This window comes from Geospiza fortis, unplaced genomic scaffold (genome assembly GCF_000277835.1).
Source record: "Geospiza fortis unplaced genomic scaffold, GeoFor_1.0 scaffold408, whole genome shotgun sequence".
Lineage (NCBI taxonomy): Eukaryota > Metazoa > Chordata > Aves > Passeriformes > Thraupidae > Geospiza > Geospiza fortis.
In genome coordinates this window covers 5,182,758-5,197,065 of record NW_005054330.1, presented here as the reverse complement: position 1 = coordinate 5,197,065, position 14,308 = coordinate 5,182,758, and the positions used below count along the sequence as shown (strand labels likewise).

Here is a 14,308-nt window from a genome sequence, read left to right as displayed (position 1 = left end):
GATTTTAACTCCTCCTTGGGCAGTCCCAATAAAGGACAAATATTTGTCACCCCATCAGTGCTGTCCCCTCTACCCAGCACAGAATCAACCCCCAATTCCAGATGTGCAAACACAACTCAATGGCTTTGGGGTTTATAGCTCCCAGGCCACCAATTCCACAAATTGTGGTCCTCCCTGCTGAGGCTCAAGAGGAGGGAAGAAGTGGAAGTCAGCCATAACAGACACAGCAAAAGGAAGAAGTGGGGAAAAAAGTGCCTGGAATAAACAGATCATCTCCCAGGGAAAAAAAAAATCAAACCAAACCCAGTTGTCAGTGTGCATTCATTTCAGCTGATTTCCAGCATATTGAAATAAAATTGAACCACTCTCAAGAGGCTGTCTGGAAGGGGATGAACTAGAGCAGGAAAGGAAATGGTAGGAGAGGAATTACGGAGGACTTCCTGCAGTCTCAGCCTCTGATTAAACACAACCCCTCTCTGTGTGGGGACTGTGGAGCAGCCCCACAGAGAGTAACACCCGAGACTGGTTGTGCAGCAGCACAAATCAAAATATCCACTGAGGAATATGAGAGTCTGTTCAGTGCCCCATTCTCCTCCAACACAGCAAATGTCCTGACCTTCCTGCCAGGACCTGAGGGGCTCCAAGGTCCCTGGGCTGGGATGGGAATCTCAGGCAGCTGAACAAGGCCAAGTGCTGGCGCTGTGCTGGGCCAGTCCTGGGGTCAATCCAGGCTGGGGATGAAATGATGGAGCAGCCCTGGGAAGAAGGGATTGGGGGTGCTGGTGGGGGAGAGCTGGATGTGCCCCAGAGCCCAGAAACCTCCCATGTCCTGGGCTGCCTCCCCAGCATCAGGGGCAGAAGGGCAAGGGAGGGCTCTGCCCCATTCAGAGCTGCCCCAGCCCTGAGCCCAGCACAGGGAGGACCTGGAGCTGCTGGGGCAAATCCAGGAGGCACCAGGATGGTCAGAGGGATGGAGCAGCTCTGCTGGAAGAGCTGAGATTGCAAAATGTCTCTGGAAAAGAGAAGGTTCCAGGGTGACCTAAAGAGAGCTGGAGACAGACTGTTTACAAAGGCCTGGAGTGACAGGAAAAGGGGAAATGGCTTCACATTGACAGAATAGGTTTAGATGGGATATTTGAAAAAAATCCACCCCTGTGAGGGTGGGCAGGCCCTGGCACAGGGTGCCCAGAGAAGCGGCGGGTGCCCCTGGAAGTGTCCAAAGCCAGGCTGGGCAGGGCTTGGAGCCACCTAGGATGTGGAAGGTGTCCCTGACCATGGCAGGGGGTGGGATGAGATGATCTTTAAGGTCCCTTCAACCCAAACCATTCCATGGTGATCCTGTGGTCTGTTAGCAACTCCTCTGAGCAGTGCAGCCCAAAGCCATCTCTGCAACCAACCCAAGAACCAGCAATGGAAAGAACCAGGTAGAGACCAAGAGCTTTCATTAGCAGAAATAAAAAGATAAATTTCTCCAAAGAAAGATGCTGGAGTAAGAGGAACACAAGAGGAGCTGGAGAATGGATGTGGGCCAGAGGCAGCACCTCACCCCTTCATGCTGGGCTGAGCTGCTGCTGATCAAACCCTGCTGCTGAGATCCCCAGAGGAAGGTCAGTGACAGAAACTGCAGCTACCCTGCGTTTCTTGAGTGGCTTTCTCACTTCAAAAAAGCTGTGAATAAGGCAGGTCTGCCCAGCTTCCCTTTGCATTTCATCTGAATTCTGTCAAATTCTGCAGAACACACTTCAACCAGGACCAGGAATATTTCCTGGGGGATGTGTGCTGGAGGAAAGCATCCCCTCCCCAGCAGAAGTTATAATGCCAAATCTCACACTGAAAACATTTCAGACAGAGGGTGACCCCTGGGAGAGTTCAGTGACAGAACCTGGGAAATGGAAGTGGATTAAAGATGCAGCGAGAGGACACAAGAAGAATGAGGTGGTTTGCAGCAGACCAAGACTGATATGCTCGAGTCAGCCTGGTGCCCACCAGTCCAACAGGATGTTGGAAAGCCAGGGAGCACCAGAGCTCATCCATTTCTTCTGCTGGCACCCCAAAATGCACTGTCATCTCTGTCACACTGGCTCTGACTCATGGAGCTGATTTTGTGTCCTCAGTGCCTGGCCCTGTTTCTGCTCTCTATGACACATGGGAATCTCTGGAATAATTCCTTTGGAGCCAAGAAGATTGCTGTGGATCAATGCCAAAGGCAGCAAACTGGCTCGTGATCCCTGACAGAGAAAACACAGCCACAATGTCAGACTGTGCTGTCACTCCTCCCTGTCATGTGCAGCATTCTGGATTTTTTTGTCACTTTTCAAGGGCTCAGAGTACCCATCCAGGGAGCCACCATTTCATGGCATCATCATCCCCCTTAAAACCTTCCCAACAGAACTTTCAAGGGTTGAACTGCATTAATTTACAAAATTATTTAAATTACAAAATAACCAGACTACCAGAAGCTCCTCAGCCCCCATAAGAACCACCACAGACAATGGGAGCTGGAGATGAGCAGCAAGAATTGGTTACAGGGTTGACCAGAATTGCTCCTTCACAGTGCTCCAGACCCACGCATGCAGTAAAACTCACATCCCTCTATGCATTTTCCTTCCTTTTTAATGTTTTGGGGTGTTTTTCCATAATCAATAAAATAAAAAACTCAATTTCATGCTCAGAAAATTGAAAGCTTTGAAAAACCTCCTCTTCCCAGAGGGTCCATCCTACCAAGGAGGCTGCTGAAGGCACCTCTTGTGCTTCAGGAAAGAAAGGCAGTGGGAGGAAAATGAACATTCACCGGAATTTGGATCTCTCTGGAGCTCGTGGCTCCTCTTTTTTAGTGCAATCCTCTGCTGCTGAAAGTCTTCATACCACTCCTGAGTGAAGTTCTACCTGGACAGACTTATTGCCATCTTTCTGGGAAATAAGAGGAAAAAACCAATATGGGAGGCCCTGGAAAGGAGAAAGCCATGGAGAGGGATGGACCCAAAGCCATGGTGAATGTCAGGTCAGCAGTTTCTGGTACAAAAGGCTCTGAACTGTTATAAAAATGTGGGGGTTTCCAGATACTTTTTTATAATGAAGGAACAGCACTAGACATGCATCCCACCATATTCTTCAAGGGCATAAATGGGCATAATTCCCCTAAATCCAGGATAGACTGACTGGTCCATCACTGGGAAACAATGTCATAAACATACATTTATATATTAAAATATGTAACATATTTATTTAATTACATTTTAATATATATTTATATGTTAAATCTATATAAACCCACAAAAGGCAGGGCATAGTTCTGCAACATTCTCAATCCTGAATGGTTCTTTATCTCATAGACACAACCTATTTTTTATAGCTACAATTTATTTATATATATAACTGATTTTATATATGGTTTTATATATTTTCATATATAATTTTGAATATATTCATATATCTACATAAAAAACCCACAAAGGTGGGCACATATTTGCAAGCTTGAATGGGTCTTTATTTTACTATAATCATCTTATCCTGCCCTCCCTTAAAAAAAAATGCCACCTTTGTAAAGGCACACAGCCGTTCCTCTGCTAAGTTATTAAAATGAACATCAGAAATGATCCAGTAAAGGCAAGGATTTTAACCCTTCCAGCCCTGCCAGGCCTGAGTGGGTGTATTTATATATTCCAAGTGTTTCTGTTCCCTGCATCAGCGACCGCAGCCCCTGCATAAAAATGCCAATCAATTTTTAGCACGGGCTCAGCGTGGCTTGATGCCATGCTCTTCATATGGCACTGAGCCCTTCCTAAGAGTCCTCCCTGTTCCACCTCCTCCCTCCTGCTCCAAAAAACCCCCCCCTTGAATCCAAACCTTCAAATCTTTCCAGTGGCTGTAATGAAAGGGTGGTTTGGCAGCAAAAAGAATATTGGCAGGGAGGAGAACACATCATCACTCAAGTTCCAGTAGAAGCTGGGAGACTGGCACGGGGTGGGGGGAGCTATTTCAAGGGGTAGTGCCACCATAAATAAATAAATATTGACAGATCCTGCCAGGATCTGTTGGAAAGGGCAGGCAGGGAACACAGGGCACATTCAGGAGCCCACGGAGAGGATTTCGATGCAGCAGATTAAGTTCTGCCTATACCTTTTTTATACATCTATCTTGGCTTTTCTGGGGCTGAGTATGAACATGTTTGTACACAGGAGGACGTTTGCCCAGTTTGGGTGCGTTCCAGGTGTGTTTTCAGGATTGCAAGAATTATTTGGTGCCTGACAGCACAATTTTCCTGGCTATGGAGAGCCACGCTCACATCATCAACTACAACAAGCAGAAGTGACCACCTACAGCTGGCTCCTGGGTGGGCAGTGGGAAAAACCCTCCCATCAGAAGGTCCCAAAGCAGGTCCCTCCAGCAGCAGCCAGAGAATAAAGGATCTGAGTGGCTCCTCCCCTCCTGGAAAATGCTCTATTGAGAATCTCCATCTGTCTTAGTTAGGATCGTGGGTATGGCACCATTCCTGCAAAACATTTGCACCAGGAAGCAGCTTGACACAAGGAGAAAGTTCCAAGTGAAGGGAAAAGCACGAAGTTAATTACCAGCAGGGCCTGACATTTAGAAAAGGACATTAAACAGGATTTTCAAACAAGATTTAGGCTTGCTTTTCAGCTTAAGTACTTGCAGCCAGACCCGAGATTCTAAAAGGCCTCCTCAGCCACCTGGCCCTGGAGATCCCAATATTTTCTAACATTTCCTTCTTCAACCTGAAACCACCACACCTCTGCTCCTGCTCTGCACATCCAGAACCGAGCAGGCAAACACTCCCCTCCTGCCAAAGCCCCTCCAAAGCAACAGCAGAGCACAGGACTCTCCACCACCACCTCCAGAGGCAGCTGGAGTAGGCTTAAAAACCCTACTCCCAAAACAAGGCTGGGAGCTTTGTCTTGAAAGCACTGTCACCTGGGAGAAAGGAACTCTCTGGTGGCCAGAGCTACTCCAAGTTTTTAATGGGTCTAAGTCCACGTGCAGCCTCAGAGAGGAGAGTTTAGTACAGAACTAAAGGTTGTTCTGGATGGGGATGTGTCTGAAAGAAATGCAAAGTCCCCGTGGCCAAGACAGCATCCTACAGGTGAGCTCCTGCCTCTGCCACCCAGCACTTAAGGAATTCCCCTGGGAGCAGAAGGTCCAGGATTTTGGCCCCATGTCCTGGGAATATTTCAGCAACCTGATGTAGAACACCCAAGCAGATGCCAAGGCAGGGAGTGACACCATGTCCTGGGTCAAGGATGTGCCAAGCAAAGCCCAGGTGGCTCTGGTGACCCTGGGAGGGTCCCCATGAGGGTGGCACACGTTACCTCTGCATCCTGGACATCCTGTGGAGCTCCATGTCGTCACTGCCACGGAAGCCTTTGGCAAAGGGGTTGTTCTCAATCTTCAGCTGGGTGATCTGAAAGGGAGGAAACACAGCAGGGTCATGCCAGGGACAGAGGGGACAGTGGTTATTAAACACAAGGCAGGTGGGATGGGAGGGAAAGTACAGCTTGCAGGAACTCCAGTCATCCCTCAGCTCAGGCACTGACCACTCCAGATGGGCCTTTCCCTGGAATGTTCCACAGGAAAAATATCTCCTGTCAACAGCCTCTTGCTTCTCCCAGCCTTGTCCCATAACTAACATGTGGGACTGCTCACACACATTTTTCTCTGGAGAAAATCTGCTTTCTGAGAGTTTCATTTGGCTATTGGGACAGAAAGGGCTTCACTGCTCAGAGGACCAGGGATGGAAGTTGGGTCTGAACAAATCCCAACAAGTATTTTCTCATCAATGCACAGGCAAGACCAAAACCTCCCCTCTCAGACCCTACACCCTCTCTCCCAGCCCAGTGAATCTCACCCTTTGGATGTTTCAGACCAGCTGAATGTGCTCCAGGTGCTCTGCATCTGCTGTCCTGCCCCACAGCTGGGAGCACTGCATAGACTCATTGCCTAAATTACTTTGAGGGCAACTTCACCTGTGACCATCAACCCAGGAGGAATTTTTGTCTCCCCATCACTTCCAGTTTGCTCTAACTGAGAGTCTAAAGTTTAGCCAGATTAATCCCCTCAGTCTCAACTTTGGTCCTCTTAAAACATCTAAATTTAACATTTAAAGCAGCTTCTAGACAGACCATGCCCTTACCCAAGGACTGTGCTGCTCCAAGAGGTTCAATCCCTCCTGCACTACTTTTCCTGAGGGTTTTGGTTAGCAGGGCTTGTCATTTAAGACAATATTCATTGTGGACTAGCAACACCCTCAGCTGCCCTGTGGATTTTGTAAAAACTCCCTCTGTCATGCCAAATCTGATTCAAAAGCTTTGGTGCCTTGGCAGAAGAGGACTGAGCCTGGACCAGGTGTGATATTGCTGCAAAGCCCCAAAATTTGGGCAGAAGAGGGGAAATTTCCCTTTTTTTCCCTCTTTTCTCCATGCCTGCCTGGCAGTCTGAGCTCTCAGCAAGGACTCAGGAGAGACCCTTGCCCAGGAGGAAAGACAACCCCATTTTGCACTGGAGAGCTTCACACTCTCACCACGTTTTATGGAAACCCCATCCTTCCTTCCCATTGAGAGCTGGCCAAGGGGAAGGAAAGAGCTCAGGATCAAGGGAGGGAGAACAGAGAGAGGTTCATGCTCACAGAGTCAAGCACAAACAACCAGGCCCACCTCCCTGCCAAAATCCGGAGAGGAAAATCTGGCTCGCCCAGTGTCAATAGCAAACCTCGCCAGGTGTATGCACAACCAGATTATTTTGCTCTTTTCTTGTCTTTTTGCATATTTTTTTCCAAGGACCACTTGTTTATTTGCCATTTTTTGCCTCATTCAGCCCCAACTCCTCCCAGAGCCCCCCACCACACTTACACTTATCTCCACAGGCATTCCCATTAAATCAGGACCATACTTCAGCACATAAACAAGCCCTTGGCACTTTTGGCACTTTTTTTTTTTTTTGTCCCTCATTCCAGATTTCAAAGAGAAGGGTAAACAAACAATCTTTTGGGGTCAATTTGCCAGTTGAGCCATTCTCTAGCAATAAAACAGAGGTGCATTTTGTAATTAAAAGCCCTGAATTATTACACAACCAGCTGTGTATTTTGCAAAGCAACTGCCTATCGGTTTGAAGGTGGTGACTCTTCTACAATGAATAATAGGCATTATTCAACATTTTGAATGTTCCTGAAGCCCTGTAAATGTAGGAGTTGTCCTCCCTTGCCGACCCCAATGGCAATATTTGCTCACATAAGTGAAGTCCTTCAGTGAGTGAGGATTTACAGGATTGGCACCAGCACACAAAGGCACAAAGGGCCGGATTCATCCCAACCTGACCGAAGGCATTTTAACCAAGGCGCCTGCACTGGGAGCCTCAGCTCCCTGCTGGAATCAAGGGAGGGACATCGGGACTGCCAGAGGGCTCTGGGGTGGGTGGCAGTGCCTTCACAGGTCCCCAGTGCACTCTGGTCACTGGAGGATGAGCCAGCAGTGCTCCAGCCCCTCGTTTAAGCCCCTCAGTTGAATGCCCCGTTTGATTCTTCAAGCTTTTAATGACCCACAAAATAGCAGCCAAAATATCAAAATGGGACCTCAATATTGCAAATCTGGTGGTTTAGGAGAAGAGAAATTCCCTAACCCACACCAGGAACACACTTACAAGGAAAGGTGTTGATGCTGGTGGCCAAAAGCCCCAAGAGAATCACAGCCAACTTCAGCCTGCTTAAAATTAAGGATCTGCTGGATTGAAGGCATCTAAAACCCAGGGACTACAGGTTTAGAATTAATTCTCAGACCTTTGGTGTGTTTCAGGTGGATTGGAGCTCCCAGAACAAAGTTTCCCCATGTGACACCTCATGGCATCAGCCACCACAAAGCCAGGAGAGCCCAAGCCAGATTTAACAAAACCGTACACAACAAACTAAAAAACAGAGAAAAAGCTGGTGAATCCCTGCTTTAGCAAACAACCTGTGGAAGATATTTCATTTGGCCACTTTTTTTGCCTGACTTCCAAACTATTCCAGAGGTGGAAAAGCAAACTCAAGGGTGGAAATAACCTTCTTCTGGATCAGCTTTGCCACAGCAAAACTGAGTTTAATTGACTATAACTCACGGGGGGGCAGGGGGGGAGAAAAGCTGTCAGAAAGTCAAATGACAATTACCTCATGAAAAATAAAACAAAATACAACGTCCTGCGAGGTCATTAAGACAGAGTGCCCAGGGCAGAATTGTACAGCACAGGTTCAATAAAACTGAAGGGCTTTGTTTGTGTATTTGTTACTGACAGCAAAGTTTCACTGGTTCTGAAGCTGCCACAGACCCTTGGAGACCAGAGCTTTGCAGGGTGAAGCCTCCCAGATTTCCACTTTTCAGGGCTTGTCTGACCTATGGCTTCACCTTCACTTTAATGGGAAGTGACAGTTCCCAGTGGAATTGGGAATCCCAAAGGAATCCCTGGGCTGCTCCCCTGCACTCCTTTCTCTGGGCTAATTGGCCACAAAGCTCCTCTGCTGAGACCTTCCCAACAGCATCCTTAGCTCCAGCACGACAAAATCTAGCTTTGCATGGAGTTAGGTCGAGGAAAGATGCTTTACTTCTTTTTCCTTTTCCACAGACATGCATTTATATGGGATTTGTGCCTAAGGGCTCATGAATAGCATTATGGCCAAAATCAAAACTACCATTTTGTAGTATTTTTTATCAAGAACTTAATATTTTTCCTCAATTGTTTCTCACTTTAGAAGTTGGAACTAAGTTAAAACTTTGTCAGGGGGGATGTACTCCACACCAGGTGCTCTGGGCTTTATTTTATTTACGTATTTTGCTTGCAACTTCTTTTTTTTAAGCACTTAAGCTAAGGGAAAACACTTCACCCTGATCTTTTTGGGCTCTCCTGAAACTAAGAAAGGTTGGGCATTCTAGAAAAGGAATGTTCTGCAAGGAATGTGGATCCTGAATTTCTGAGTTCTCACTCAGGTCTACTTGGAGAACTTAAAACTGATTGGAGGGGGGAAAAAATCACCATTTAGTGATGAGAAGGTGCAGGTGATCACCCTTGAGATGTGCAGAGCACTCATGGAGCTCCCCTCTCCGTGGGATCCAGTTCTCCCTGGCCTGCAGGTGCCCATGGTCCTGCTCAGGGTGGCACAGAGGGACCTGGAGCAGCTGTGCCAGGGCTGGAGCTGGCAGTGCTGGGAGCCACAGGAGCTGCAGAGCACAGAGACTTCTCTGCCAGGCTCTCACATGGCCCAGGTGGGGACCAAGGCAGGATGGAGGAGGAGTGGGAAGGAGAGAAACAGCTGCAGACAAGGTGGCTGCTGAGCCCAGGGACACCTGGGCCAGGCAGAGGAGCTGGATGGGGAGCTGGCACTCAGAGCCCCAGGAGGGGGGAGTTGCTGGCAGAGGGGAGAAGATGCTGAACCCAAAGCAGTGAAGGAAATGGGAGGTGCTGGGGTGAGACACAGGGGCTCACTGAGGAGCCTGCTGCCTGAACTGGGACACGGGGACCAAGGATGGGAACAGAGACCTGGCACAGAGTTCTGGGGTTAGGAGGTGAATCTGCAGGCAGGATGGATGCCAGATCCAGAGGGAGCCTTGGCCAAGCTTGAGGAGAGGGGCTGCTTTGAGGACCAAAAGGGTCCAGGGGCTCAGGGCTGGCTGAGCACCCCATCCCAGGGCTGGCAGGGAGCAGGGACAGGACTGGGGACAGAAGGAGACAAGGCTGGTTCAGCCAGAGTTGTGAAGGGCATGAGACCCCTGGAAGGAAGCACTGTCCCAGCAAGGCCTGGAACAGCAGTAAGGATCATGAGGAGCCCCAGAGAGGGTCAGGGAGAGAGCAGCAGCTCCCTGCCATCCTCAGGTGCCCCAGAGCAGCAGCTCCCTGCCATCCTCAGGTGCCCCAGGGCTGCACAGAAGCCACCAGGGCTGGTGATGAAGAGGAGCTACTTAGTGTCACCTTGCTTAGCCCCAGGGATCTCTGTCTCTCCCAGCACTTGGGGGACCCCTCTTTGGAGAAGAGTCTGCCCTGGGTAAGGAGAGGGGCTGTCCCCTCTTGGCAGCCAGATGGAGAAACGCAGGGACCATGAGCCCAGGCAGGGCAGGGAGAGCCTGGGGACTGCGCAGGGGAATGCCATGAGATGCCAGCCAGGCCACCACAGTGGTGGCCTCTGCTGAAGGGGTGGAGGTGGCCACCTGCAACCTGAGACAGGGAAAATGGAGCTCTGAGGAGGAGAAAACACACCCAAGGACCTGCCCACCTCCAGCCCTCAAGGACAGTGACAAGAAGCCACATGCTCAGAGGGGACAGGCAGCTCTCCAGAACTCCCTGAGTGGAGCACCAGCTGACTCACCAGCATGACTTTAGCACTGGGTCTTTTTCTTCTCTTCCCTCTTTTTCCTCCCCTTTTCAGAGGAAGGATGAACCTCTGTATTCAGAAATCCCAACAGATACCTGGCAGTGAATCCAGTCTTCAGCCCTGCCCTGCCCCTCCTTGGTGAACGCAGCATTTCTGGGTGCCTGGAACATCCTAGCTGGGGCTAACATTTCCTTAAAAGAATTTTGGCTACCAAGAATGTTAAATAACTTAGGGTGGGGGAAAGAAAATCAGCATAAAACCGGATATCCTGAGGGGGGGAACCAATATAAAGCCCAAGCCCAGCTAAGGGGGAAAGTAGGTTGTAAAAATTAATGAGAATAATTGTTGTGAATTCTTGCTTTTGAAAGAACCCTCGTGAGGGGAGAACCTTAATTATTTCTGTCTATTAGGTTCATTTCCTGGTCCTAAGCAGAGAGCTCATACCTAATAAATATCAGCCAGTAACACAATGATTTAAGCTACAGCAAAATGGTGCTTAAGTGCAGGGAAAGTTAATATTTGGGAATCAACCTGATTGCAAGCACCCATTGTGTAAAGGGCAAGGAAATGAAATGTGCATGTGACCTTTTTTAACACCTCAGTATTTCTGGGGTGTTTTTAAGGGTAGCAGAGAGGGGGGAGGTGACCAATGGAGCTGCTGACAACCACCCTGAAAACTTCACCAAAATTCTCTTCATAGCTTAAGCCTCTTTTTGGGGAGTAGGGCTGAGGAGAGGGAGATCCCAGGGTGCTTAAATATCTTTTCAGGCTGTCTAAAATATCAGGGGAAATAAGCACAAGCCCTACATTGGGATTGCAGCTGTGCTCTTGAAATAAATTGACCTATCTGGAAGCAGGCAGGTATTTCTATAAGCTGTGTAAGCATGGACTCAAATGCATTTTGGGGTGAGTCACACAATTCATTCTGTAATAGAATTCAGCTCTAACAGAGCTCTTGAAACCTAAACCCCATGCAGGGATGAATTTTGTGTAAAATACATGGGTGTTTAAAACTCTGTGTAAAATATGTCAGATGGGGTGGATGGGAAAGATTGCATGAGGGATAAGCTACAGGTGAGAGAGAAAAATGGGAAAAAAAATCAGCAAGAGCTGGGGATACCCCACATGTAGGGGGTTGCCATCCTTTACGGGAGGGGGAATGCAGCATGTGTTACAAGAGCAAAATCTGGTTTTCCAAGCAACCTCAGCTGTGAAAGCTGAGCTCAGGTTTCAGCTGGTGGAAAAGACCCCAACTCACCCACCTCAGCTGGGAGATGTTTCTCCTTGGCATTTGCATCACCCCCAATATCATTCCCTGGCTTCACTGGGGTGAGCTCCAACTTTTATTCCCTTCCCTGCAGGGAGATGCCTTTTAGGGAAGATCATCCCCTGGTTTATTTTTATGGCTCTATCTTTCCCAGTTGGGATTTTATCTTGGGGCTCCAGCCACTCTTCCCCTGTTCCCCCCCTGACTCGAAGCAGCACAGGGAGGAATGTGTGTGTCAGGGGGCAGAGGGATGTCAGAGCCTGTAAAACGTGTCAGGGGTGTGTAAAATGTGTCCTGGTGTTTCTGTGGGGATTCCTGCCTGTGTCAGATACACAGATGTCATTTCTTATCACACAGATGTTGCTGATTTACAATCAAATATTCCTGCTCCTCCTAGCATGGCAGTTTTCCCAGACTACTGTACTTACATGTTCCTGCTTTGCTTTAGTTTTATTTGCATGATCATTTCTTTTCCTATAAACCAGCCCCATTTTTCTTCAAAGGAGAGCAGCTCCATTCACGTCTGTTTTGTGCTCGGGAAATGCCTTTAAAGCAGGCAGTGTGTCCTGTTTTATTAACTCCCACTTCTATTAATATTATATTCTTTCTGCAAATCCATCAAGCAGAAGTTAAACTTGATTTTATAGCATCCACAGTGGAGTTATAATTTAAGGCATAATTTGGCAAGGACTCAATTTGGATTGGGTTTGCTTGTCCCAACCATGCCAGCAGCTCCTATTTTAAAGGGCAGGGAAGTATTTTCCTTTCTCCCTAGTTATGGTGAAATACTCTTTCTTCTCCAGCCCAGCTCTGCTCTCTGCAGCTTGCTGGTCAGCTGATGATGGAGGAAATGCAATCATTTCACACAGCTTTAGGAACCTGCATTTCCAGGAAAGCATCCAGGATTTCTTTGGGGTGCTAAATGACTTTTCTCTGTTTGAGAAACAATTATTCTATCGGGTACAAAGGAGCCATCCTACCTGCCTGTACGTACAAGTTTATAATAAGTGCCTTTTATGTGATTAGGAGAGGAATTTGCTTTTTTGCTGAAAGAAATTGAGTTTTCATGGGGCTGTGGTGAGGGACAGTTGGTGAAAGATTCATCTGCGGAGAACCACCCTGCCTTCAACACTCAGCCTTCCTCCTCCTCCTCCCTGCTGGGTGGGGAAGCCCAAACCCAAGCAGGGAAGGAATGGGAGCAGCGACAGCACCAAGAAAACCGTAATTCCACCCAACCCAGCAGAAGGCAAACCCATCCCGTTATTCTCGTGCTTTGTTTGCCTGATCCCGGGGCTGAGCCTCCCTTTCCTGCCCGGGCCTCCCGGCTGCCGAGCCCGCAGCCCGCCGTGGGCAGCCGGGTTATCAGCGCCCGGCCGCGAGGGGAGCGCCCGGCTCCCTCCTCCAGATTAGGAGCCTTTGACCCACGGCGAGGGGGGGAAGATAAAGCAAACTTCCTCGGTTGGTCGTCTCCGTGTGAGCAAAGCATCCTGGTGAGCTCATTCCCCCCTCCCCGGCTCGTCCCGAGCCTGGCTTTGGATGCTTTGTGCGGCCAGGAATAACAGAGGGGATGGGGTGGGATGGGAGAGAGGAAAGGGGAAGGGAGGAGGAAAATGGGCGAGGGAGAGGAAAGGATGAGGAGAAAGGACAAGGGGACAAGGAGAGGAAGGAAAGAGGAAGAGAAAGGAGAAGGAAGGAAAGGAAAAGGAGAAAGGACAGGAGGACAAGGGGAGGAAAAGGAAGGGGACGGGGAGAGGAAAGAAAGGGGAAGAGAAAGGAGAAGGAAGGAAAGGAAAAGGGCAGGGAGGGGAGAGTAGGACAAGAAGGGACAAGGAGAAGAAAAGGAAGGGGACAAGGAAGCGGAGAAGGGGAAAGGAGAGGAAAAAGGAGAAGGAAAGAAGAGGAAAAGAAAAAGAGGAAGTGAAAGAAGAAGCAGGGAGGGAAGAGGGGCTGAGTGTCTCAGGAAGAGGCAAGGAGCGGGATGCGGTTTGCGGGGCGGGGGCCGGCCCAGCCCCTCACCTTGTGGTTTTGGTAGGAGGTGACGGCGATGAAGGCAGTCTCCGGGAAGACGTGGGTGCAGAAGGCGGTGTTCTTGGAGCCGAAGCCGTTGTTCTCGTCCGCTTTCACGATGTGAAGCCGGGGCTGGTACTTGTGCATGGAGTTCAGGATGATCTGGGCAGGGGGAGAAGGAGAGGACATGCCGTGGGAATGGAGGGGGCACAGCACGGCGCATCCCCCTTCCAGGGCAGGAGGAGAAGGACGCACACCAACAGGAACCCGCAGCCCCTTCCCCAAAATGTTTGCCCTTTTCAGGAGCCCCTTCCCCAAAATGTTTGCCCCTTTCAGGAGCCCCTTCGAAGGGCAGAGGGAGGTGCTGGGGTAGGGACACGGATCTCTCCAGAAACTCGCCCGGGAGCCCAGCAGGGCCGGGAGGTGCTGTCAAAGGTTCTTCCTCACCTGCTCCTCACACACAAACCCCTGAGGGGCCAGAGATGCTCCCCCAACACCTGATGAGGGCATCTCAACACCCCCATCCCATCCCAGGGGGATAAAGAGCGAAGAAAGGGCGAGAGAAGAGAGCTGGGGGGATTTGGGGGTTTAGGGACATCCCTCCCGCCAGCCACCCGCACAGGACGGTGGCGGAGCCGGGAGGGGCTGGGGGGGGGTCCAGATAAAGAGCGGGGCCTGCTCCGTACCGG

The 14,308-nt window shown here is 49.5% G+C and overlaps 1 protein-coding gene across 1 annotated transcript in view; it reads right to left on the bottom strand.

The window, feature by feature from the left end:
* Positions 1-14,308, bottom strand: part of TBX5 (T-box transcription factor 5) — a 35,974-nt gene that overhangs the window by 14,170 nt on the left and 7,496 nt on the right. Inside the window, exons 5-6 of the mRNA XM_031057491.1 lie at positions 13,629-13,781; positions 5,328-5,419 (exon numbers count right to left, since the gene is read on the bottom strand). Coding sequence (XP_030913351.1) covers positions 5,328-5,419; positions 13,629-13,781 — 245 coding nt within the window. The remainder of the gene's footprint in view (positions 1-5,327; positions 5,420-13,628; positions 13,782-14,308) is intronic.